The 27,294-nt window shown below is 33.3% G+C and overlaps 1 protein-coding gene and 1 long non-coding RNA gene across 2 annotated transcripts in view; one reads left to right on the top strand and one right to left on the bottom strand.

Moving 5' to 3' along the window:
- Positions 1–27,294, top strand: part of LOC108361746 (ATP-binding cassette sub-family G member 1) — a 76,339-nt gene that overhangs the window by 38,820 nt on the left and 10,225 nt on the right. Inside the window, exons 3-4 of the mRNA XM_017614475.1 lie at positions 9,085–9,202; positions 24,413–24,602. Coding sequence (XP_017469964.1) covers positions 9,085–9,202; positions 24,413–24,602 — 308 coding nt within the window. The remainder of the gene's footprint in view (positions 1–9,084; positions 9,203–24,412; positions 24,603–27,294) is intronic.
- On the bottom strand, positions 19,076–25,107 carry LOC108361747 (uncharacterized). The gene is made up of 2 exons (XR_001847357.1): positions 24,904–25,107; positions 19,076–19,331 (listed from the first exon to the last, which is right to left on the bottom strand). It is a non-coding gene; the product is annotated as an uncharacterized LOC108361747 (long non-coding RNA).

The following is a 27,294-nucleotide window of genomic DNA, read 5'->3' on the forward strand; positions in this document are numbered from 1 at the left end:
AGGTGCGGTGAGTTTAGGTGTGGTGAATTTATCTGTGGTGAGTTGAGGTGTGGTGAATTTAGGTGTGGTGAATTTAGGTGTGTCGATTTAAGGTGTGGTCAGTTGAGGTGTGGTGAGTTAAGGTGTGGTGAGAGAGTTGAAGTGTGGTGAATTACGGTGTGGGGGGTTGAATTGATTTTTTCGCTCTATTTTAAACTGATTTGAAATTTTAAAAATTGCCTGCACATCAGCATCAAAATACCTTTCTAATGATATATAACTGTTTATACCTTAGAAGTATAGTTTAGCCGTAAAAGGGGTGTAAAGGAAACATGATTGCCTATTTATATAATGATATATACAGTGGCGGATCTAGGCGGTGGTGACCACTCCGCGCGCGAAAACATCCTTAACTTAAGAGCGTGTCACACGTGGCAATATTTCCATCTTTTCCACACAATTAGCTGTCAAATTGAGGAGGAAAAATTTTATTTCAATGTCTGAACAGCCAGAAAGACCTTTCTTACACTTTTCTGAAATCTATTTCAACTTGCTTGTGCTCCACTAGCAATATAGAGAAATAACAAGCAACCGGCAAAGCGACTCAAGTTGGCATTTTAGTATCGAGAAAAGGTGAAAACCCGACATTTAATACGTTCGCCGGGTATATAAAGTTCGGTTTCGTCCGAACTTATACTTGTTTACCTGTTTTCTATAGCCTTATTTATTCATAGCTTAGTTTTAATAATTTTTCTAAGGATGTTTTATAACAAATAAAAAATATTTTAAGATTTCTAAAGCGGCCGCTGTACAAGTCCGCACTACCATTCCGAAAGGCCTAGGAGCGAGCCCAGTTTCCGATTAACATCAAAAACAAAGGAAAAGAAAAAGTTTTTTCGGCAGCACAAAACTTCTCATAAAAATATAGATATTTCTATCCCTATTCACACTAGTCTTAAAGTGGTAATGCCTGCAAGTTTTTTACTCTTGGTAAAATGTATAATTTTTTATTTCAGTCGACCTTATTCAGAACAATTCTTTGAACAATTTCATGAATGATATCTTAAATTCAGTAAGAGTATTGTATATTGGAGTTTCCCTCACTTGTAAAATAGGCTTCTTCACGATTCTTTTCAGTACTTTGAAACCAACCTTTGGGTACGTTTCCCTTAAGAAATGAAATAACTCTCTCTTATTTACCACTTAAGCTGCTGAAATGGGTGTTGAGATCCTTGTTGCCTTCGAGAGGTAACCGATTGCTGATCTGAACATATGCGCTCTCTTTTTTTTAAAACTTGGAAGGTTTGTATTTGAAACTAAATTTAGTTTGATCATATATGTAGTCCAAAAAGTTTAAAATTAAAACCGAAATTTTTAACCGTGCACACTTTGAGGGTCCAGCCGGACTGGGATTCAGGTAATGTCCTTTTATATTTCACTTCAATTACGTGTGGGATCCACACACAACTTTTTTTTACCAAGAAGTTGACTTTTAAATTCGAAATTATCTTTATTTTATCTGAAATTACATAAAATATCATTACTTATGGAACACAACTTGATTTAAATATCCTCTACCGAGGGCTTACCAAATTAGCTCGATTATCAGCAATGATTCCTTCAATATTATCTATCAATGCTTCTAAATCTAGTCACGTAAACCTGTAACTTAACATAACCCCAGACAAAAAAAAAGGTGTGGTACCTGCTCCTTTAGCGGTGTCGGCTCTTATAGTGATTCCAACTCTTGGAGCCGCGCCGACTTTTGGAGCAGTGCCTGATCGCGGAGCGATGTCTGCCTTCGGATCCCTATATGTGCCCAGAAAGAGAAGAAAGAGAACTTATTGACCTGTGCTGCGACCGATCTTTGACAATGGTGCTGGTGCTCTATTCCTTGATGTAATCTCTAGCGCGCTCAATCAAGATAGCCGCCTTTTCTGCTGTTAGGCGCTCTTAGAAGCTGCCCCTAGAGTACAGTCGATAGAGTACAGTCGATTTATACCCTCCTGGCTGAAAACTGTCCAATGGACATGGTGTCGCATGACACCCATGATTAGGAGGTAAAAGTTCCTGTCCGATGTTCACCAGCAGCTCTAAACTGGAACCCTTGCCCCGGAACGGACTAATTGGTGATTCAGCTAAGCCTTCTACTAACGACAAGGTGTCTCCCTAGCGAGAGCAGATATTAAATAATACAATTGTCATTCAATGACCAATATATGTAAACGTCATTCCAATATCCCAAATAGCAATTCATAATAGGTGCGTGCCTACTGGAAAACACTGTACAAATGTTGCTAATTCTTAATACTGGCAATTCGAAGCTTCTGGATTTATTAAATGTTTATTGTATACATTCTTAGTATTGATTTTATACATTCATACGTCGAAACTTCCACACTTTAATTAATTCATATCGTATACAAATTTATGACTGAATTTAATAAGCGCTAATTTTTGCAACTGTTTATACTAAATACCACTATTGCGGAACGACTTAGAACATATATTAAAATTCAATTTATGCGCAGACGTTCATTTGAATATAAAATTACTGAAATATTAAGTTAAATAATTAATAGCATATTTTAATTGCCTATATATGTAGGTATGTATGTGCACATTTAATTACGTATGTGTGACAGGTCCGTAAATCTTTTTAATTCCAGTCTCACTCTCGTACTAAATAGTGGAAGTCAAGAAGTTCGACTTAGGCTACTTTAATTGAACGGCACAGATACGTAAATACATATGTATTTATGTATAAATATTCTTCAAAACTACACAGGCCTTTCTAGCGAAACCGAAACCGAGACCGGCTAGTCTCCAAAAAAAATTATGTGTATCCCGATGATGAAGTGTCCCTACCCTGAATGCAGAAAGGGATCGGCGACCACAGCAGTCGAGTGGTTAGAGGTGCATACTAGTACATCTTGAAAGGGGCCAGTGCAGAAAATGGTTCGTTCCAGTCAAACGTGTACATATGCTGAGTTTTCTTTGAGGCAGTCGCCAGCGAATGTATCCCCAGTGCTAGTGGTACCTTTGTTCCTTGCATGATCATCAAGGTGGTGGTTTTAATTCCTTAGTGACAAACTTATTCACGGCAAGGCCAAATGTGAAAAGGGATGCCGAAAATTCGTTCAAAAATAAATCATATTTACACCCTGTCGTAAGAATCAACTAACACCGGCAATTACTTAATAATATCTCATTATTCTCTTCTGTTCGACAAGGAGCACTCCATTAGTTACGTGGAGTTTTTGACTTCCATCGCATTATACGCGTGGAGGTGCCATTATTTATATTTGGGCGTGTTGCAAACTGCCAACGGCACTCGCCAAGTTTCAAGCTGTATGCATATATGTACATATATATGTACAGTGGCGAAAATATAAAAGGGAACGACATTTTAACAAGTTTTTGCCTATTTAATATTTTGTTTATTTAATGGTCATATTTTTTTTTTTAATATAGCGCGTTATATAACAAAATCCATGTAGGTCCGAATTTCAAATTTTTCTACAAAAATTAGGAAAATTCGACAAATTTTAATAAAAATTTCGAAACTTTTAATTCGATTTCCAAGAACGATTTTGAGTATGCAGTTTTATTGGACATTTACTTCTAGTACAACAAAGTGCAAATATGAAGTAGCTATGACTTACCGTTGATTTTTGGTAAATTGTTTTTTTTTTTTTTTAGTTAAAGGTGTTGCTCATTTTCTCCATATAAAAAATTTTTCGAAGACACTTTTTATAGAAGAAATGCCCATCATTTAACTAGAATGTAATAAACTACAAAACTGCGAGCCTAGAATTGAAAATTCTGAATAAAGAGTTTGAAATTTTGATACAAAATTTTTAAAATTCCTGGAAATTTTATAAATCTTGTACAAAGTTTAAAATTTTGACTTACATGGTTTTTGCTATATATAGTAGTTATGCTTTTATAAAAAATATTAAGTAAAAAACTTGTTAAAATGCGCCATCCCTATTTATATTTTCGCCACCGTATGTATGATTGTGCGGATAAAATTCAATATTCATATCTACGTATGTACATACATATATCTATATTTATATCCGCACACGCCCGCATCATCAGCAGATTAGAAGAAAAGGAAGGAAAAAAAAAGACTACCGGCAGCGTGTACAGCACGAAATTCGCACCCAAACCAAAACATTACCGGCTTTGCGATTTTTGATTGTCTTAGACACTCACAACAACCGCGCAAATAACGGGCAAGCGCAATAATTTATGTGAAATTCTTTTTTTTATATTTGTGTTTTTTTCCTTCCCATTCAAAGCAACAATTATTGCCATATTCAATAAATATGTATGTATGCACAAAGCTACATTAATTTGAATTTTATTTTTTTTTTAAATTGGTTTCTTTTTTATTTTTGGTTTTGTGATTTTACGAATATCTCTTCAGCCATGCCGTCGATTTCATTTTTTATATTTACCAGACTACTTAGCATTCCACTTTGTTATAAGGCAAATTTAAAGTTGGTTATTTGAAGTTTATCGGAATTCGAGGCATTGCGCTTCCGCATCTTCACTGACGCTAAGTGGCTGGTGTCTATTTATTTATTTTTTGTTGTTTTTTTGTTTCTTTTTTGTTATATGTATTATATTTTTTTACATTTTCAACAGTCAGCATCTGCCTCTTTAGAGTTGTCAGATCATGGCGTGCATTTATTTTGTTTACTTTAAGTGTATTTTTTTTTTGTTTTTGTTACTAAATATTTTCGATTAATCACTGTGGTTGACTTTTGAATTAACAAACACGCGACGCATTCCAATTAAAAAAAAAATAGGCATAGACTTAGCAGAGTACGTAAGTGCCCTTAATTGTTAAATATTTTAAAGAAACTTCCGTTTAAGAAAAAGAAACCAAAAATCTGTGACTCGCATGTATTCCTCTGTTCTGTTATTTTTAATACTTCCTTCTTTGACTGGTTTGAAAAATTTGTGCTTATAGCGAGCTAAATACCTAGGTGTATATAAAAAATTAATTATTATTTTCCAGGAATGAAATTTTGAACAAAATTCTGTTTTCAAAGTCGTGGCTGCCAGCCGAATCGAATCAGAATATTATTATTTACAAACAAAAACACCCTGTTGTTTTTATAAGCATTTGAATCTCTCATAATTTTTATCTTATTAAAGGTCAGACCTATAGTTTTTTAATTACTTGAGCATCGATTCTCTTTATGGCCAGACGTTTATCATTTCTGCTGGGAATCCCTATTTAAGGAGCTTACTCTTTGATTTTTTGAATAGCAAAGAAGGGGCAATTTTACCACAGAAGTTTTTAGCCAAGGATCCAATGTATATCCCTATGAAAAAAGTATTGCCCGACAAGTAAAAAAATATTACTGTTTTTTTTTTTTTTAATTTTTGCTAAAAATCAGTTCCCCAAATAGCCCCATTTTAAATTATTGAAGCAAATATATATGTAACATCAAAGGCAAATCTCGAAAATTTGGTTAAGAATTATAGTGTACACTTTCGTCTTCTTTAGGAACAATTTCGGTAGCTCTAATAGAAAAGCCATTATTTTCCATCATCGTGGAACAATTTTGTTTATGCAAATGAGTATGGAAACACAAGAACTGAACTGAACTGAATTACAAAAAAATTTTGTTCAACATTTTTTTTTTATTTTGTAAAAATTTGTTTATAATCTAAACGAGTGTCATCATATTATTATCAGAAATCAGTAACAGTAAGTCTCGCCTTCAATTTGGTAATTATTACGTACCGATCGAGTAACATTTACCAAAGTTATATCGAAAAACTTAAGTGGATCTCCAGTTTTTTTCTAAAAAAATTTCTCTTCAATTGTATAAATAACCTTTAAATAAAAGAACCGGATTACAGAAAACTGTGCCAGCGAGTGACTTTTTCCGTTCAAGCTGAATGCAACGCAATATCGTCCAATGGGGGAGTCCTCAAAAGGATTTCCCAGGATATGTTAAAGACTATTGCATTCACCTGCAGTCACTTTTTTCACATAATGAAACTAACTAAAATATTTATGTATATCTAAACACTTATTGCAAGTCCTCTACTTTCATATAAAGTAATGAAGAATTGAAAATTCATAAGGGAAAATTATAGTTTTTGTAAGTTCTGTCATAATATCTTAAAAACTTGTAGACTTATTGAAAAATGATAAATAAACGTAAGGTACTAAATTTAATAACCCTTACTTTCATATACCGTCCTGTTTATAACAATTAACGCATTTCATATATATTAAAAGCCAAAGTTTCATTTTCAAAATTCACACACTTTGATTCAATTGCGCGGGCTAAACATAAGTTTTAAATTAGTCATCCGTAGCCAATAACAATTGGTTTAGACCTAAGACATCATAATATTACTATCACAATACGGTCAAATGCTTTTTATTTTCCCTCATACAAAATAGACCCAGCCTAATACATACCTACACATATCTACAATGGAAATAATTTTTTTGCGTAATTTCGCAGCACTTTTTTTCCTCCGAACAATTTTTTTATTTACCTTTCAGCTACATGTCGTATACTGTGTGAATTTGGTATTCAAAATTTAAAAAAAAATAATAATTTTTTTTGTCAAAATATCCACAACTTTTTGCCTTTTCAAGAACTCAAGAACTATTGAAAAGCTATTCAGAAAAGCTTTTTTTTTGTCTTTTGGCGTCATACCGTATGCCATTTTCCCAGACATCAAATTTTATGGTTCGCTTGAGGAAGCCTACTTTATACTACACCACATAATTTTTAAATACTCCCCACTTTATATTTAATTTATTTAGCTTTCGTATTGCCAAATTAGGAGCACGCACTTGAGGACACCTGACAATAAAAAAAAAAAACTGGAAAGGTAAACAAACCTTCTCCCTTAAACTTCCGAACTCGGACGCTACCTTAGGCACGTGTCTTGGGCACACAAAATATCGAAATGTAATTCGCAGTTCATCGCTTACCTATACAATTACTTATGTAAAAAGCCAAGAGCAGCGTTTACCACAAATATTTTTTTACATACAATTTAGTAGGCGTGTATATAACTTAATTTGAATTTAATCCAAAAGCCATTGTCTAATGTAAACACAGGCGCCAAAGCTACTCGCTTGGTAGCAGCTATAAAACGTGGAAAAACACAAGTAGATATACAATAGTTTATTTACTTATTTACCCTTTTTTTGTAACTTTTACGTATTCACTTAAATTCACCGGCATTTATTGCCGACGCGTATTTAATGACGCCACGCACACACAAATGAGAGTGAAAGAAATTCAAATAAATCGCTTAGACTAATAGAAATGCATGGCACACACTAAGCCGAAACGCACGTCAAACATACAAACATACATACATCACATCACAAATAAAATGTGTGTGTGTGCCATAGTAATTAGCATACTCGTAAAAATTCGTGTGTATGTATGTATGTATGTAAGCGGCTACTTATTTTTAGTCAATCAGCCATTTAATTAGCCGATCAGCTACGTAGTGGAAAAATCGCATGCAACACTGTTTTAAGAAAACAAAAACAAAAAAATACGCTCGTAAATAATGTGTTGGATTGGACGTAGATTGAATAAACAAACAAAAAAAAAAAATGGTGAACAAATTTGTGGTGTGTGCTATGTGGCTGTCAGCACGTCAAATGTGACGACACCATCAACCGCGCTCAAGGTCCTTAAAAACAGAAAACAAAAAAAAAAAAACAAAAAAAAATATTATAATCAGCGCTTAAGTCACCAAAAGAATAATATCAATAAATTTCCGGAAATTCGTGCGATTTTGGAAAATGTGATTGAACTTTTGTGGTTGAACTTTTGCTATGCTTGTAAGCGTTTTCATATGTACGTATGTATTTATGTGTAATTTTCGCGGCGTCGAATGAAAACACCTCATTCACAGCCCTCCCCCCGCCATACATATAAACTACTGACACCAATTCATGGCAGCTTACCACTCACCCAGGCAGCCCAAAAAACCCCCAACAACAGCAGTGACATTATTTAAAATGCAAGTGCAGCAAACTAAATTGTGCAAAGCATTGCATTCATACATTTTTTTTTTCAATTCTTTTGCTTTACGTTATAAAATCAGCTATTTTTTTTACGTTAGTGCTTTTGCAGTTGCGCGCTTTCTTCAACACTCTTCCCTGTGCACTCGATTCGCAAGTCAAAAATTAAGTGTATGCATATATCGCGAATGCATGTCTGTCATTTTGTGTATTGTACATTTATGTAGGTAAATTTGTATGTATGTATGTATGTAGATATGTAAACGTGTTGGCATATCGTGCTGTGTGTGTGTGACGGCCATTGACCCTAGTGATGACCATTGGCTTTTGTCCATTCAATACAGTTCAATTAATTGTGACTTTTGATTTTGATTGCGTTAGCAGAAGCATTTTTTTATTTGCTTGTTGACTAGGACTTAACTTAGACTTTGTTGCTTTTTCAAATTTTCCTAATAAACGATCGTGGTACAAAGCTCAATAAAAATATTAAAAAAAAAGGACTTAACGAAGTTTGCTGTTTTTATATTTTTTTATTTACATTCACTGTTAATTTGTATGTTATTATATATGCAAATACCAATTCACTGGGTATTAAGTGCAAAAAAAATTTGTCAATTTCAAATAGCAAGTTTTGCATGAAGTGGAGCGAAGAAATGGCGCACTAATAATTAGGTGACTATCTCACCTTTCAGATATGCAGGCAGGCCTGGACCCGAAACACGTCATCCGTGATCGAGGGAAACTTCATTCGAAATGTCATTTTGTGATTACGGCATTCGATAACGGGTCCGTTTTTTTTTTTTAATGTATGTATGTAAATTGCGTTGGATAAGAAACAGCTGTAATTGTTTTCATTGGATTCGCGCACGGATGCCGTGCTTTCACCAATACGCATGGCTTCAATGGCGGAAATATCAAGCTCTATAGTTGATGTAGAGTAAAACATGCAATTTACTATATAGAGATTTTTGAATTATAAGATTTTTATCGGCTCATGAAAGTATAAAATATCAAATATTAATGTTGTTAAGCTTTTTTATAATTTCATTTTTGTTTTTCGTTAATTTCAGATGCCAAGACTATACTCAAAGGCGTCAGTGGTCGCTTGCGCTCCGGCGAGCTTACAGCTATCATGGGACCATCCGGTGCTGGGAAAAGTACCTTGCTCAATATACTCTCCGGTTACAAGTAAGTTTTTACACGATTTTGACAGAGAACTTTCAAAAATATTTATTACGGTGCTTTCCAAAATGTATGCCTAGAAATTTTGTATTGAAAACCGCTTCATTTCGTTCTAAGTACGTACAGTGTAAAAACATCGAAGAAATATTTAAAGTTTTTAAATAATTTTAAGGGTCGCTGCCAGGGTTGGAAAATAATTAAGTTACCATTGAAAAAATTATAATTTTTGAGCTGAGGAAGTCCATAACAACTCCCCCCCGTTTACACAAATTTGTTCGTAGTTTTCAAGAAATGTTTGCCATGCAGTGTTATTTGGATCATAGGAAAATTTGAAAAAAATGCTGGATTTATTTCGAAAAAACTTAAACAAAAGACACTTTTTAGAACTTAATATTTCATGATGTATCCATGGGGAGAGTTAATATGGACTTCTTTCGAATCGTATTTTTCTAAATTTTTCTGACTGAGTCAGTGGGATCGTCGGTTCGAATCCTACTGAAAGAAGTCTGATGAGGAAATGTGGTGATTTCCGAAATAGCTATCACTTCTACCATTTTTTCAAATTATTGTTGCTTTTCCATAATAAAAAAATAAATAAAAAATTCATTTAAAACGGCCTCGAGCTCAAAATAAATTGTTGAATATAATTGTTATAAAGGCCAAAAAAATAACAAAAACAAATAATTTTTTCTATGTCAACAAAATATATCAAAATTGTCAACATTCAATATTTTCAATCCCTGGTAGCGACAACTAAAAATTGTGCTAAAATTTTGATTTTTTTTTGTGGATGTCTTTAATTTGTGTGTAGAATTGAAATTTTGCTTTTTTAGTTTTTTCCATATAAACTTGCGTAAGATTGTTTGTGAAAAAAATTAAAAAAAACAACGCCAGTTTTCATAAATTGCACTTGTTATATGAAAAACCCGCAAAAGCCCTAAAAAAATTAAATCAGTGCAGCTTTAAACTTGCACATATTTTATAAAAATTTCATAAGCCTAGTAAGTAACTATCTACATACCCAAAAATTTTATAAAATTTCTGATGGAAAACTTTTGAAACTTTTTGAATTACTTTTGCATTTTTTGCGAACTTTCAAAGCTTTTGTAAAAACAAAAATTGGAAATTTATAAAATTGGAATTTTTTTTAACCTTGTTAGCCCTTATAAATATTTACTCAACGCCAAAAATTAAATAATTTAATGTTGGCCACTGTACAACTTTTGCAACTTTCGGCTCTTTTCGTCTTTATCATTAAAGACGAACATTGTAAAATATAGTCAATTCAAATAATCGATATCCGGTTGGGCATAAAATGAAGGATAGCTAACCACACGCCAATAACAATAAACTCATTTAACATAGCCTTGTGAAAGCCATAAAAGAGTAAGAATGTGTTAATACAAATGTTTTCAAGCAATTAGAAAAAGATGCAAGCAAATAAACCAAAATTTATCGGCAATACGTAATCGAAGAATAGATAACAGCAGAGCAAAGTCTATTTACAATGCATGTGGACTCGTACATTTATTTTAAGTGTGACCAATTTGCTTCAAGAGTTTTGTACGCCAAGGAAAATTCGTTTAGTCGTAACATAACTAAACAAAAAAAATAGAAAAAAATATTAACTGATAGTATATACTGAGTATGTATGTATATGTTGGCAGAAAATTTATTTTTTATTATTTGCTGATAAGCGGCGTTCATAAAGTCCATAGGGTCAATATGAGCGCTGGTTAAATTGCCAGGGAATGGGAATGAGAATAAATATTTCATACGTTCCAGCGCAAATAAACGTGATTGTGTCCATACTGAATTTAATATACCTACATGCACATGATTTTTATATTATTTACTTCTTTCATATTAAGTGAGGCTTTGGTGTAGTCTTCGCTCCCGTGCAAATAAAATACATGCAATCTACTCAACCTGTTTTTGCTGTCTACCCAGAATTGAGATACGCGCACTGTCGTTCGACTCATTTTGTATGATAACAATATTTTAATGCAAGCACGGATATACTTATGTATGTACATTAGGGTGGTTCAAAAACAGTAAAGTCGGAATTATAATGCTCTCACCCCCTAGGATTATTCTATATCGAAAAAAAATATACCCCTATTTTTTTTTATTTTGAAATCAAAAAATATTTAGAGGTCACTCAAAGCGCACAAAGTTTTCCATGTATTTTTGTATGGGAAAATTAACATCTTTCGTAGAAATTTTATAGAATTCTTGAAAATCAATATTTTTCGATCGGAAAACTCTGTTTCTCTTCAGGAGACTTTCTATAATACATAATACCCAATTATTTATTTTTTATTGGTCGCCCCATTGCATGTTTCGGGGTTTTTGTGGGCTTTTTGGCGAACCTATAAATTAAAGAAAAAATGATTAAATAAACAATTGGGTATTATTATTAGGAATCTAATGCAGATAAACGGGGTTTTCTGGTGGAAAAATATTGATTTTTAACAACTCTACACCATTTCTACGAAAAGTTGTTTTTTCCCCATATAAACTATATGGAAAACTTTGGGCGCTTTGATCGATCTCTAAATGTTTTTTGATTTCAAAATAAAAAATCTTAGGGTTTATTTTTTTCGGTATAGAACCACCCTAAGGAGTGAGAACATAAAAATTCCGACTTTACTTTTTCGCATGCCTTTTTTTTGTACCACCCTAATGTACATGCATATACGTACATATATATATGTATGCACAAAGAAGTCCAAAGAAATACACTGATATAAGTGGTTATGATTTCTGCTTGTATACATTTATTCTTGCCTTCTACTTGCCATTGACTCGGCTTTGTTCTTTGCTTGACTCATATGCCATATGGATTTAAGTAAATACAAAAAATATAAGTACTAGGATGTTCGACCAAAAAAGTTGGTCGCCAATTATTTATGTACTAGAGTGCCAGTTACTGTCGAAATTCGACAGTTTTTCTAATTTTAGAAGCCTTGGATAGGTTTTCTAACTTAACACGTAGCAAAACTTATACGGTACAAATTAACTAACCGGAAAATCTTCTGCTAAAACGTAACAACATTTTTTTTATCTGAGAAGGTCTTTGGAGGACTTCGGCAGGACTTGGAATTGACCCGATACATTCAAGTTTATCGATAAATTTCAATGATTTAATACATATCGATAGTTCGATGAATTGCAAGAACACTAAAATTCGATAACTCAACGAAATTCGTTAACTCGACCAATTTCGATAACTGTGAAATTCGATGGCTCGATAAATTTCGATAACTTAAAAATGTAAAAACTTTATAAATTTTTACTTTTGACATCTCCACATTTTTCGAAAACTATCTAAACATTTTGATAACTCGTTACATTCATTTAAGACGATTAAATTCGATATGCAGTCATAAANAGCAAAAACAACCATTAAGAAATATGGAAATTTTTAAACAGCGATTTTCAACCAATTTCGAAACTATAAAAACTCTCCTCATCTACAGAAAATTACTTTCCAACGGTGTTTCTGGTTTTGAAATCGGTAACTTTACCTTGGTCTTCATCTTTGTTTTTATCCTTCACATCTTTGCTTATATCCTTTTCTTTTTCTATTCACGTAGATGAGATGAGGTGCGATGACGTGATAAGATGTGACGTGATTTTATGTGATGTGATAGGATGTCATGTCATGTGTTGTCATATCCTCTGATGTCATGTCATATGATGTCATACCATATGATGTCATATCATGTGATGCCACGTCATGTAATGCCATGTCATGTCATACGATGTCATATCATGTGATGTCAAGTCATGTGATGTCATGCCATATAATGTGATGTCATATCATATGATGTCATGTCATGTGATGTCATGCCATATAATGTGATGTCATATCATCTAATGTCATGTCACGTGATATCGTGTGATGTGATATCATATTATGTGATGTAATATCATGTGATGTCTCTTCATATCATGTGATAAAATGTGATGTGATGTGATGTAATGTGATCACATTCCATGTTCCGATTAGTGTATCGATAACCCTGTTGATAACTGTGTTGATAAAAATACCGATAACAATATCCATACACATATAGAAAAATACAACGATTGTAAAATCGATTAATTCAGCGATAAATATAACAATCATCAGTATCGATTATTGTACATATCGTTAACAATATAAATTACTAAATCAACAACAAAATCAATTATTTAATCGATTATTATACCGATAACAATATCCATTATTGTATCGATAACAATATCGATTATTATATTGATTATTATATCGATTACAATAGCGGTTATTTAATTAATAACAGTATCGATAACAACATCGATTATTTTGTCAATAGCAATATCGATTATTATATCGATAAGAATATCGAGTTTTATATCGATAACAATATCGATCTTCATCCTCATCCTTTTCTTCATATTTATCTTTATTTTTGCATATTCCTCTTCACCTTTACCTTAAATTGTTTAGATTTACTTTGATCTTCGTTTTGCCTGTACCTCTAGGCATCTTTGTTTTTGTTTTTATTCTCAATCCGCTAAACCCCTGAGAAAAATTTCCATGTGCATTATTCCCCTTGAATTTGACAATTTACTCCCAACCAACCAACTGCCGCTAAAGAAGTTTCACTTCATAAATTCAAGAAATGTTCTTACCCTTTCAGTTACCCTAATTCTTATGTATCTGTCATTGTCTCCATTTTCGCCTTTATCTTCACTTCTGCCTTCTTTTTTTTTGACTTCATCGTTATCATTTATTTCTTCATCTTCGTATTTATGTTTATTTCAAAGCTTAATTTCAAATGTGCAGTGAAACAACAGGCGAAACATGTCAAATTGAACATGTTGCAGCAACATATATACACAATTTGAAAATGTTTAAACGACGGTTTTGGCCGTAATTTTCAACCAATTATGAAATCACAAAAACTCTGCTCATCTACGGAAAAATGAGTTATTAGATGAAAAATATTTTTTATCTCGTCCATAAGAGTTATAACCCAAGATTTACTTCTTTACCTTGTTTGGACAGTTATTGTCCAATGATAATTTTTTACGCTTTACCTTTGGAGAGAGTTGCCACCAGTGAAAAGTCAAATGAAACTTAATTCATTACATAATTAGAATATATATCACACTTTCAGACGGCAAAGGTTTGAGAAAGTTTCAGTTTGAGAATACTTTTGCCACCTTCTCGAAAAGTCGAATGTGGTTAAATTATTCCCATGTTATATTAAATATTTGAAAAAAAATATACGTATGAGTGTCAAATAAAAGAGTTTTAAAATTCTTCAGTTTGATCATTTAGAAGAAATTTTAGGCGTTTTCAAAGGGTTGCCACCTGTCTAAGTTAAAACTATTTAATAAGTTAAATGTAATCTGTAAAAAATTACACACTTTGGATGTGCTCAGCAAATGATTTATTTTTTGTTTTCAAAGTTACTCCCTTATCCTCCGTTAAATAAGGGGTTTGAAAAGCTTTACACTGTACACACTGTTAGAAATACGGTTACCCGCTATCTAACAGTTCAAAAGAAGTTGAATGTGTAGTTTAGGTAAAATATCCAGAATTATATGTTTTACATCAGAATAGGACATAGGCTATAACTTGTATATATATTGATAGGGTGGCCACGTATCTTAAATTTAAAATCTATAAAGAAAAATGTTAAAGAGTTAAAAAAAAAAATTGTCTTTTTATGAGAAGCTCTTTTTCAGGGCCGAAAAACACTCGGAGGTTTGCCATTTCCTGCCGAGGGATGACCGCTGTTAAGAAAAAAAGGTTTTTTCTATATTTTTTTTTTTGCGATGTTGCTTCGACCAGGGCTTCAACCCAGGCCCTGCGGAGCGGAAGCGCGCACAGCTAACCACTACACCACAGTGGCGTTTTTATGATTAGTTTTTGGGTTTTTTTTTGTGAATGGAGTGTGCGCCAGTCTAATGTTTACAAACATATGTATGTACGCATACATGCATCGCACCAAGTCACATAAGAATGCTTCTTTTCCAAATGAAATAAAGCAGTGTACTCAATTGTATTGTTACATTCCAAACTTGATTCGCCTTTGTTTGCTTTTTACGCGTTTTTAGCTCGCTCCATGCTAAGCTGGAAATTTAATAAACCCGTATGTATGAATGTACATACATAAGCTAGCACGAGAACATATGAAAATCGCTTGGACTTTAAACTTGTGTGTTAAATGACACTTACATATTTGCTGCTTACTTATTTATTTACATATTTATTTGTTTTGGATGTATTGTAAATCAACTGGAAAGTTTTGCTGTAATTATTGATAACATTTGTAAAAATAATACGTCTATCGAAAAATATAAAATTTAAAAAAATATGCATACATATCGTCACCTGAAATGGAAAAAGACGTAACAACATCGTCACTGAAATGAAAAAAAAAGTCGTAACTATGTAATAATTTTTTTTTTCATAAAACGAAGTGGCGACTCGTAATTCGATGAAATCCATCATAGCAATCAAAAAGTGAATTTTTAATTTTTATAAGTCACGACTTTTTGCATTTCAGCGACGATGTTTGTTTGTTACGTCTTTTTGCATTACAGGTGATATGTACATATGTATGCCTGTTGGCTATGAAAATGGCAGTAATGTAGTAAGAAACAAGAATTTGATAATTAATGCATGACGCAAATTAAATTAAGAAAAATGTTTACAAAAAACATACAGATATCCAGAATTAATTTTCGATACAAACAAATATCAAAAATTCATCAACGGGCATGTACGAAATTTCGCCTGGTTTGAGAGTGAGATTATCTTTTGATCTTTTTCTTTTTCCTTCAAGTCCAGATTGGTTTTTTCAGTTGCCTCTTACCTACTTCCTTAACAAAATGTTTCCTTACTAATACCTTTACTTGAAGCGACCGCTTTATCTGTCCCCTTACAGTCTAGTAGTGAAAGTGCTTCGGAAGTACCCTTTCTTGCAAGCCTGATCTACATAGTAGCAGCGTAAGTGATGGTCACCAGTCCCCAGAAAAAAAAAAATACTGATCAATTTTATTTTTTTCTTCTGAACAAAATAAACTCTGGTGGCTCTTCAGCTTAATTTTTATTATTTTTACTGCTTTTTATTTTGTATCCACAACTAGAAAATGCCCGGCGTACTTCGCTACCCATTAAAAGTATTGTTGTGTTGTTACTCCCTCCCAAAACTTTTATGGCTTCATTCGTAAAAAATAAAATAGATTTTAAAAGCTTTGTGAAGTGAAATTTTCAAACACATTTTTGATTTATGAAGCAAACTTTATTTTTTATGAATAAGGGTGTTAATTAATATATTTTCGAAGGTATTTAATCTTGGAAATTTTATTGCTACTCTTAGAACTCGATTCTATATATTGTGCTCTTTTCTCGAAGGTATATTAATTCAGTATTTAACTTATCGTATCACTTTAACTAAAAAAAAATTGTTTCAAATAGGTGGCAACCCGCTAAAAAAATATTGTCAACAGTAAACTTTCGTAATCCTCTTTATTTTGATACCCCTACTGCATTATTCAATTTATTTTATCAATTCCATAAAAATATTTTCGACTGTAACCATTATTACTTAAACTGCAATTTTCATACAGGTGGCAACTGTATAATTTTTTCATTTCCATATTGTAAGTTAGATCCCTAGCAATACATCGGTGAAAACTGTATTCAATTACATGCTTTAGTTTTCGAGTGATGCGCGTACAAATATAAAGTCGGACGTACAGACATACAGACAAAAATTCTAAAAATTTTTTGATTTGCCTTCTGTTGCTCTAATAAAGAACCGCCATACTATTTCTTTTTTGTAATATCCATAATGGCCAGACACTGGTCTGCTACAATTTTATAATGTCTATAAATCAGTTGCCATAGAAATAAAATATGTAACGCTTACACTTTTGCTTAGTCTAGCCTTAATACGTTTGCAATATGGTAAATCAACTTTTATAATGTATACATAGTATTATATCGTATCAATTTTCTTAAAACCTGATTTACTTCTACGTCCAATAATTATTTTTAATTTTATTTTATAAATTTTTTTACGATTTCTCTAATTAAATAATAAAAAATACGTGCTCATGCTGGTGCCACTTACTGAAATATACGAAGCAAAAAATATAAACCAGTTGGTAATGAATTAAACACAAAATTGACTGTTTTATAAATTTTTTATATATATATTTTTTTTCAAGTCATATTATGTAGACTAAATTGACGCACTACATAGCTAAAATTATATACAGTGGCTCAAACAAGCGTTCAAATGGCTATTATTTTTTAACATTCACAATGCTTTTTCAAGTTAAAATTTTGTTGTTAAATTGTTTTATAAGCAAATTATTCGTGCTACCTACTTTTTACAAAATTTAAACAAATTCAAAAAATTTTCTTCCAAATTTCAAATTTTTTAATATGAGTTTTTAGATCATTTTGAGGTATGTGGTTTTATGTCCCGTAAAATAACAAAAAAAACCCCCTTTACTAGAAAAACATTGCAAAATGCGGTTTGAGTCAATGCATATAAATGTCTATTTTTAACCAGTAAAAATAGGTCAAGCGAACGTCCAATACATATTCCAATATCCAATCTTGATTTTCAAGTTTACCTCAATTAGAGCGGCAACTTGTTCTCAAACAAAAGGAACAATTTTTGGTATGAAAAATAATCGTAGAAAAGTTTGAATATCAGTTTTGATTCAAACTTTATTAAAATTTTTGTCAAAATAATTTTCAGAATCAAATCATGGAAATAAATTTCCATAACTAAGAATTTTCCGAATATTGGGAAAAAGTTAGCTTTGTACAAAAATTATACAAATTCAACAAATTTTAACAAAATCCCTTAAATTTTTTAAACTTTTTATTCAGAAATTCGTTAGAAAATTACGTGGAATTTCATAATTTTTTTTTTGTTGGCGCTGCTGGGCATTTTCTTCCATTTAAAAAGAAATTGTGAGCATTGTCAAGCATACTTATATGAGTATCAACTAAAGGCTAATAAGGAGCAAAATATTGGGGGGGGAAAAAACTATATTAAAACAGAAACTAAAACAAAACATTTGCCCCAAAAACGCCCTTTTAACCTTTTCTACACTGCACGCGCAGCGCCTTTCTCTGACCTCAATAATGCGGTTTCCAGCAAATGCTTTTTACTTTATCTGCTTTTATTTCTCTTCAATTTGAGATTTTCTACTTGAAATTGACTGTAAAGAGAGATGCAACGCATAAATTGTATAAAAAATGTAAGAGGGAACTGAAAAAATAACAAGAACTTAAATACATAAGACGCTGATAGTCTGTTATGCGACGAAATGGGTTTCAAAGAATGAAGAGAGAAGAAAAGTTCCTCTGTTTTACGTTTACCGAAGTTTTGCAGGTTGAAAGATTGTTCCAACGTACATCAGCCATATTTTTATTTTCTCTGATTCAGATTCACCAACAGAAGCCTCAACAGACAGTAGCGCAAAAAACTCTTCCACCGCATCTTGAACGCTAAGATCTGAATGAATGTTAAGCGCGGCCAGTACGTCCCATCGACCCTCAGTAATCGTTAAATCTTAAATACCTACTTTTTCAAACAACCTAATGTTTAAAAAGAACATTCACTTGTAAGATTTGATGAGCATTCGGAAACATTTCTCGATTGCAAATATCAAGCGGTTCGAACGAGTTTCCAGCGTCTTTGTCGGCAACGAGCCGGCGCCAAAGTTGAACTTCGGCCGCGCTTCAAAAAAATAACCTTCCTCAGTCCAACTCCGGCTACGCTGGCCCCAGTATTTTTGTAACATGAAAATCATTGTGCAAACTTTTCGAGAATACATAAAACATCAATAACTCTAATTAAGAAAATTTTTTAAAATATTCCGATTAATCCGAGAAACCTTCAGCTGAGCTTTTGAAGCGTTGAGTTTGACATGAAGTAAGACTTGGTATCATTGGTCAGTCATTTACCGTGCGATTTTCTTATCGTGTTCACAGACTGAAAAAGTTCTCCATGGCATTTTCTCTTCTATGCATTGGCTCCTTCATTGAAGCATCCGCTGGTTTAAAGAATCTCGCATATCCTGATTTTTTGTCTGTATATCTCGATTGAGTGGCATGCACGCAAATCTGGAAAAATATGACCAGAATATAAAAAAGTAAATCTGATTACAATTTGGATATTATTAAAAAAACTATATGTATGACTATGTGTATTTACGCACTCGTTATATAACTTGCACCAAACAAAAAATTAAAGAGACTTTAAATATTTAATAAATTGAAAACTGATATGAAAATGTCTGTTTATAAAGCTCTTTAAATCTATTTTGTTTTTAATGAATAAGGCCATTATTCTCTTGGATAGAAATGCCACAACAACCACATGGAAGAAAAATTCTGAACTAAACACTGGATTTATTCCACACGCTTTCCGGGCTGTTTCGGGAATTAGAGCGTAAAAATAAGGGCAAAAATAAAATAATTAAATTGGCCATTTCAGAAATTATACATTTTTAATTTTCCTTGCTTTCCGCCAAAAAAATGTAAGTTTCTATAAAAGGTGGGCTTAGCAGCTTTTCACTCTAAGCTAGCGATATGTATGTATTAGGGATTTCGAGATATTTTTAAAATAATCCCGGGATTTGCATCCCTAGCATGTATTTACACATTGAATTTTTTGGAGGGTTTTCTAATTGGTCCTTTAAGTCACCATCAGTTATCGCTCACCACTTCAGGAGCGCTCGGAAGCTACCAACATTTATCGATGGTTCATCTTCTTCAATTCTCCTTGAAAATGTGTTTTGAACCCCGAACTGCGATTCCTTTTCGACCATAGAAAATATTTGTTTCCATCAGTGAAACAAGTCCTAATTTACTATCATTAGAAAATTCCTGTATCTGTTTTGAAAATTGCAGATTCACAGCCAAAGCTTTTTTTATGTTCATTTAGAGCTCTCGAAATGCACTGCAAAACCCCCAAAACTGCCCGTTTGCATGTCCCTGGATCATCCTATGGCCCGGGAGGTTGCTTCTTTCCCACAGTGCATTGTCCCAAAACTACTTCGTTATAAAAGCGTATTCGCAGATTTCACGTGGTTATTATTGCTTTAACAAAAATTCTAGAAAAAAAGTCTAGAAGATCTTTTTGCGGCTTTATGCTGATTGGCACGCCGGTTTGAGACCACAACAGACAGAGCTGAACTCACAACTTTCGAGGCAGTACTGCCGAATTTGCTCGTAACAATGATAACCGGAACATCTGCGACCCAAAGTCGTTGTCACCATACCCTTGCTGTATCGTTAAGAAATCGTCTATCATGAAACACAAAAGCAAACGATAATGCATACCTACCTTTGGGCAGCCTCTCATTGATCTAATGTTCACCTAAGTTTTGCCCAAAGGTGTATGCGGGCAGAAAGTACTCCCAGAGGAGGAAGTGACGACCGTCCGAACATCTGTCGGCTGAGGTAAGGAATTTTATGTTTAAATCAGGGACCGAACATAACAGTTATTGATGAAAACTGTCATGGAAAAATTCACTATGAAGGAAATGTTCTACAACTAAGTGATACCTACCAATCGTTTTCTTTTTTCACCGAGACTGAAATTTGAAAATCAATTTTTTTATTTACAATTTTTATGCAAAATTTAAACAAATAACAATTATTTTTGATTTTTATATTATAAATCCAAAATAGCAATTATTTTTTATTTTTATATTATATGTCTTAGATAACAGTTATTGAAGACTTTTATAATTATGATAAAAAAAATAAAGGTCAGTGACTGATTTTTATTTATGACTTTTATAAATAAAACACTTCGATAACTGTTTTCAGATTATTTAGATAAAAATCAAAAATAATTTTTATTTTGGTTTTATAAGATTAAAGTCATAAATAACGGTTATTTAAGGAGTAATTAAATAAAAGTCAAAAAATAATTGTTAAAGAGCGATTTTTTTAATAAAACTTGTAACTGTTACTGTCCCTGGTTTAAATGTTGTGTTTGAACTTGGCTTCGGTGAACAAATCCAATTATTGTCAAAAAAATGTCAGTTACGCGGTTGTTCAAAACGACGATACGATCATAATTTTTTAGCATTTTAGAAAATATGCTCTAAAAATATACACAGAGTTTTTTATTTACCTTTCAGCAATAGAAAAAGTTTTTCGCATTTTCTGACAAATGTGTAATTTTGAGTTGTGTGCCACCTTTGAAGATCGTGTGCGATATGTGCATTTAAAACTCTTTAGACCTTTTGGTTTTTTGAGTTATGACAGTATTGCAGTAAATGAGCGATATGTACATATGTATGGAATATAATCGTACACGTCTACGGCGGTAATAGAAATGTAAACAGTCAGGCATAAATGTATTTCTGCATCATTTGATGGGCACACATAAAATAAACTACATACATATGTATGTATGTAGCACCTGTACATGCATAGAACGATGTTAACACGTGCTATGTTGACAAATGTGCTTAAAAATATGTATGGCAATTGATTTATTAATAGTTGGCATGAATAAGCATTTTTAAAGAAGAGAAATATGTATATGTGCATATGTATGTGTGTATTTATGTACATTAGACCGGCCGTTAAGTAATTTCATTTGCAGGTTGATGAGCTATAAATTTTTTTATTCAAAAACAAAAAATTACTTTTAGTACACAAATGCCAATTTTCAGCTATTCTTCTCTTAGGGAAAATACTTTCACTTTCTCACACATTTTTTAAAGAAAAATTCAAAATTTTGTTATGCCAATGCAAATCAAATCAGCTGTTGTACTAACAACGCCTTATCTATATGAATTCGGCTTGGTGTTTCTCTGACAATTCTCAAGAATTCGAGAAGTTATTTTATTTTTAAACTTTGCACTGTCTTATAGGCAACTTGTATCACATTGTGAAAAATTTTCATGAATTTTCCCATTTTTTAGAGCGTAAATTTACCTTATGCGATATTGAAATTTTTTTGCAGCGCAACGTTTTTATGACCGACCGAACTTTTTTTTGGTGGAGTTGTTTATTTTAAGCCCAAGTTGAAAAATTAGGCGCTCACTAATGTATGTATGTAAGTACATACGGTATCGGTCATATCAATAGCACCCCTCTTCAAAGTGATAATCTGCCTTATTCTGAGTTTCGTTCTAAAAAAATTTCACCTGAAATTTTTTATTCCACCCATAGTAAATATATGGAAATCAAAATTGAAAAATTAACCGTTTTGGGGAAAATGAAACTCATGACAAAGCTGCTTGTTTGTCACTTCAAGAATTTTCAATTAAAATTCAGTTCATTCTCTAACACCACTCATATAAACCCCAGTTTAAAATTTGTATAAAGCTTTCAAACTTTTTCAAATTTCAAACTTTTTTCCCAGAAGTGATAGAATTTTTTCGAATACACAGTTTCGTATCCAGTTTTTGTCGAATTTGTTTCCGTTTACTTAACGAACAAACACAATTTATTTTTATATGGAAGAAAACTGCAACATCTTCGGCAAAAAAAGATTCTAAAAAATCAACGGTAATTTTTAGCCCTTTGAACCTTGCACTTTATTTGACTAAAATTGAATGAGTCCGCAACCGTATACCCAAAAAAAATTGAAGACTTCTGAGAAAAAAGTTTGAAATTTAGGTGAAAATTTTTGGCATTTTTTTTTTAGTTTTCTACAAACTTTTAAGATAGGGTTATTATTTAACATTTGTTTAACATTTTGCCGATAATTCATAAAACTCTTTAAATTTTTTACAAGCTATGTTTCACCTGTGTGTGTAATCAATTTTTTAAATCAATTTTAAACAAATTTTCTGATGAGCTAGAGACTTGAAATAACAAACTTAGCTCAAAACCCGATGGCAATGTAACATGAAAGATAAATTAATCCGCAACGTAACGCAGGTGTCGAGATATTTGGAAAATCCGTATTTATGATCCGATTTGTTTAATATTTAGAGGATATATGTATTACTTAAATGGAAAGAAATGCCTCCACAAAATATTTAGCCGTCAGATGGTTGGAGGGTCGGTTTTTCTTTTTTTACTATTACCAAAGCTTGTCTTAAAACAACTTTTTTTTAATTACTTATGTATAACAAGTCGAGACCTAACCACCACAATAACGTAAGCGACATTTTTTTCAAAATTTTCTTTTTGATGTTGAAACGCATCTAGATACTTTAGGAATATTTTTGCATCAAAAAAAATTTTTTTTTTAATATTTCTTATATACGTTATTTTGGCGGTTAAGCTTGATATTTTCCATATTTAATCTTGAAAAACTTTTGGTGGAGTGAATTTATGGAAAAATCATAAGAGACTTTTTATAGCCTTCAATTTCTTTCAAAAGTATACATATATGCTTATATTTCGCTCAATCCGATAATTTGACTTAGAAACGCTTTATAACATTTCAAAATTGAAAAAACAAACTTCCCTGTGTATGTGCATTAGGGTGGTCCAAAAAAAAATTGTAGCCGGAATTTTAATGCTCTCACCCCCTAGGATTGTTCTATACCGAAAAAACAATCCCTGTATATTTTTTTTATTTAGAAATCAAAAAATATTCATAGAAAATAGAATTTTTCGTAAATATTTTTCGATCGGTGAACCGTGTTTCTACTTAAGAGACTTCCAGTTATGCAACAATTTTACATAGATCTCCTAAAAAACTCAAGATAATCAATGGGGACCCATAAAAAATTGTTAGTTTTAAGATATGGTAAAATAACCAATTGGGTATTATTGCTGGAAGTCTTCTAAAGAGAAACAGAGTTTCCGATCGAAAAATATTGATTTTCAAAACTGCTTTAACATTTTCACGAAAAATTGTGTTGTTTAAGCGACCTCCAAACATATTTTGATTTCAAAATGAAAAAGCCGGGGTATATTTATTTTAGTATAGAACAATACTAGGAGGTGAGAGCGTTAAAATTCTGACTTCCCTTTTTTTTGGACCATCCTAATGTGCATTTCAGGAAAATAGAAATTTGCGATATTAAATAAAGACTTTTTGCATTTTCGATTTTTTTGGACAAGTCTAATGTATGTATGTATATCCATTAGAGATTTTATTTTTTTCGATTTTTACATTCCCGGCATTTTCGGGACTTAACAAAGGCGGGATCCCGCCATATGTACTATAAGCAGCAATTTTTAATCTATATTTTTTTGTTTCACTTTCTTTTTTTTTACAGAACAACGAACATCGAAGGTGTCGTCACGATGAATGGACGCGAACGTAATTTGAGTATTTTCCGCAAATTATCCGCTTACATTATGCAGGATAATCAATTGCATGGCAATTTAACCGTTCAGGAGGCGATGACTGTAGCAACGAATTTGAAATTGAGCAAGAAATTCACAAAGGCGGAGAAGAACTCAATGGTAAGTGTCAAATGATTTTTTTTTTTTTTTTGGAATTTTCTCTCTCTTAAACGAAAGTAGGAAGCTAAGGGTCGAATAACGGAAAATTTTAAAATTTTTTTTCTTTGCACTTAATACACTTTAAAAGTAAATAAAAAAGTCTATGCAGTATGTTTTTTAGAAAAACATAAATAATTGCGTCTACAAAATAATCTGATATCTTCTGTTTTGGTTTTTTTTTACCGTAAGCGAAAGTCTAAATTTTTTTGTCAGAAATTTTCGTTTTTACATAATATTGCATAAATACTAGCCAAAGATTTACCGGCTAAAAGCTGATTGGTTTTTGCATAGCTGCCGCCAGCGTTTTGCATATTAAACATTTCAATTCAATAAGTTTTTGTTGAATGTACCCAACTTGTGTCTGCTGTCAATTATAAAGAAAAAATTCATAACACTCGTGCATATGTACATAAAAGAACTGAACGGTTATAAAAAAATTATTAAAATTTTTCTGCGCTGCCTTTATCGCAATGCTGCCAGCAAATTTGAAAAACCTGTTTTCACATTTGCAAACAAAACCAACAAAAAGAAAAAAACAATATACATATATATATAGGGGCATTTACATAGGTTACGCACGCTTGTTCGAGAACGTTGTTGCTGTCATTTGATGACGCACATACGCCAACATACAAGTGGCTGTGAACACGCGTTGTTAATTGGATTTACTCAGAATCACGCTTGTGCTCGTGACTATATTGAACTCAAAGCAGCGAGCAAGCATCTCCAAATGCTAAGCGAACTCTTGTACAGCGCTCTCTGTCCCGTGAATAGCTGTCGGGAGGTAGAGTGGACTCAAGTTTAATTCCACTAGCACCGAAATGGTTCTATTCACAAGGAGATACATACATATAAAATACCGTCTTTTCCACCCCCCTCTCTACCGAGGTTAAATACTGAGACTCTCAGAGCACCAAGGCGGCGGCTTACGCCGATTATGTAGCGATATTGTTATCGGGTCAGTTTCCTTCGGACATACGTGAAATCATTACTTACGTGGCACTGGTCTGGTAGTCAGCACCTACTAAGGATCACGTAGTTAAAAGGCTAAGCGGAATTCGGAGGTCAGCAGCCGCTGGCATAAAAGGTGCAATGAGATCCTGTTCTTCTAGACATATTTCCCATAGATATCTTTATCGAAAACTCAGGTGCTGACAGCGCCATCAAACTGACGCCCTGGGGTACTGAAATAAAAGACCGTGCGGGCACGATTCCATCCTAACGCACTACCGTCTAAAATTAAAGCGTTGCCCATTGACTATATCCTGTCGTAGAACTGGGCTCACCACTAACCCGCACGAATTTTTTAGGCCGCAATGACTGCAATCAATCTAAGGTCGAATTCTTGCAGGACGGGTCAAAGTTTGTGCAGGAGTTTTCATTGAGCAATATAACCTAAAATCATAATTTCGCCTACCAAACTATGCCAGCGTTTTCCGAGCCGAAACGTTTGAAATTAAGAAGGCAGTAAGGTATATTAAAGATAATGTATTCGCGATAACGCAGGATAGCCAAGCGGCCATTCAGGCACTCTCTTCTACCTCTGTTAGATTTCAACTAGTGGATGAATGTAGGGAAGAGCTGGCCTACATTTCTAATCAGTACGAAATTACCCCAATATGGGTCGCGGAACATAGGAAAATTTACGGAAATGAAGCAGCTGACGAACTAGCAAGGAGTTGCTTCACAGTGAATGTGTCCCTCGCGGACATGGGCGCCTCGCTCCGAGAGATAAAGACAAAAATTACCGAAATTTATAACTCGAAGGCCAAGAAGAGGTGGAACTGCATGGATCGTACAGGATTGCCCGGAAGTTTTGGCAAGGTTGTACTCAACGTCACCCTGCATAGCCGTCATAGCCGTATTAGTTTTGCGGCTATCCTAAATTTGGACATGGCGTCGCACAGGCAGCTTCTTTTCGTGTTATCAAAAGCAGCATTAAAATCGACAAAAAGATGATGTGTGTGTCGATTTGCTTATACAGTGTCTTCGCCATGATATGACGATCTGTAAAAATCTGGTCAATGGTGAACTTACCAGGTCTGAAGTCGGGTATGTATTCATCAGACCAAATTCTACTTAAAAGCTGGCACATTCGCCCCAACAACTCTTCGCCACCGGCTCTGAACAGCTCAACCGTTATACTGCCGGCTCCGGGGGCCTTTTTGTTCTTAAACCACCTTAATGCTGCTCTCATCTCGTCTTGGTCAAGTAGAGGGACGTGAGCTTCATCCCTATACATTGGTTTGGGCTCTCCTTCATCAGGCGCGCCACCTGTGTTGATAAGCGTTCCCTCTATATCTCAAGTGTGCGCAGGACATCTGTTAACAGATTTCCATCTTCATCTTGCAGGTCTTAAAATGCTGCCTAATTTTCTGATAGAATTTTCGAGCCGTATGCCTGTCTGCCAGCATTTCAAGCTCTTCGCACTTCGGGTCGGGTAAACACCGACTAAAATTGGTTTTCATTGGATTGGGCAACGAACGATGGGCGAAGAAAGCAATCTGATCAGCTACTAACTAAGCAAATCTGACTAATTGATCGCCCCATTGTCGGCAGAATAGTCCATGACATGACGGTTTGTATTTCGTAACTGCGGGGACTAGGATGAGGTGAAGAGTGTAGAGCACTATCTCTGGCACTGCCCCACTCT

Source organism: Rhagoletis zephyria, unplaced genomic scaffold, assembly GCF_001687245.7.
Source record: "Rhagoletis zephyria isolate East Lansing unplaced genomic scaffold, Rhagoletis_zephyria_1.1 Rzeph_scaffold_00834, whole genome shotgun sequence".
NCBI classification, from domain to species: domain Eukaryota; kingdom Metazoa; phylum Arthropoda; class Insecta; order Diptera; family Tephritidae; genus Rhagoletis; species Rhagoletis zephyria.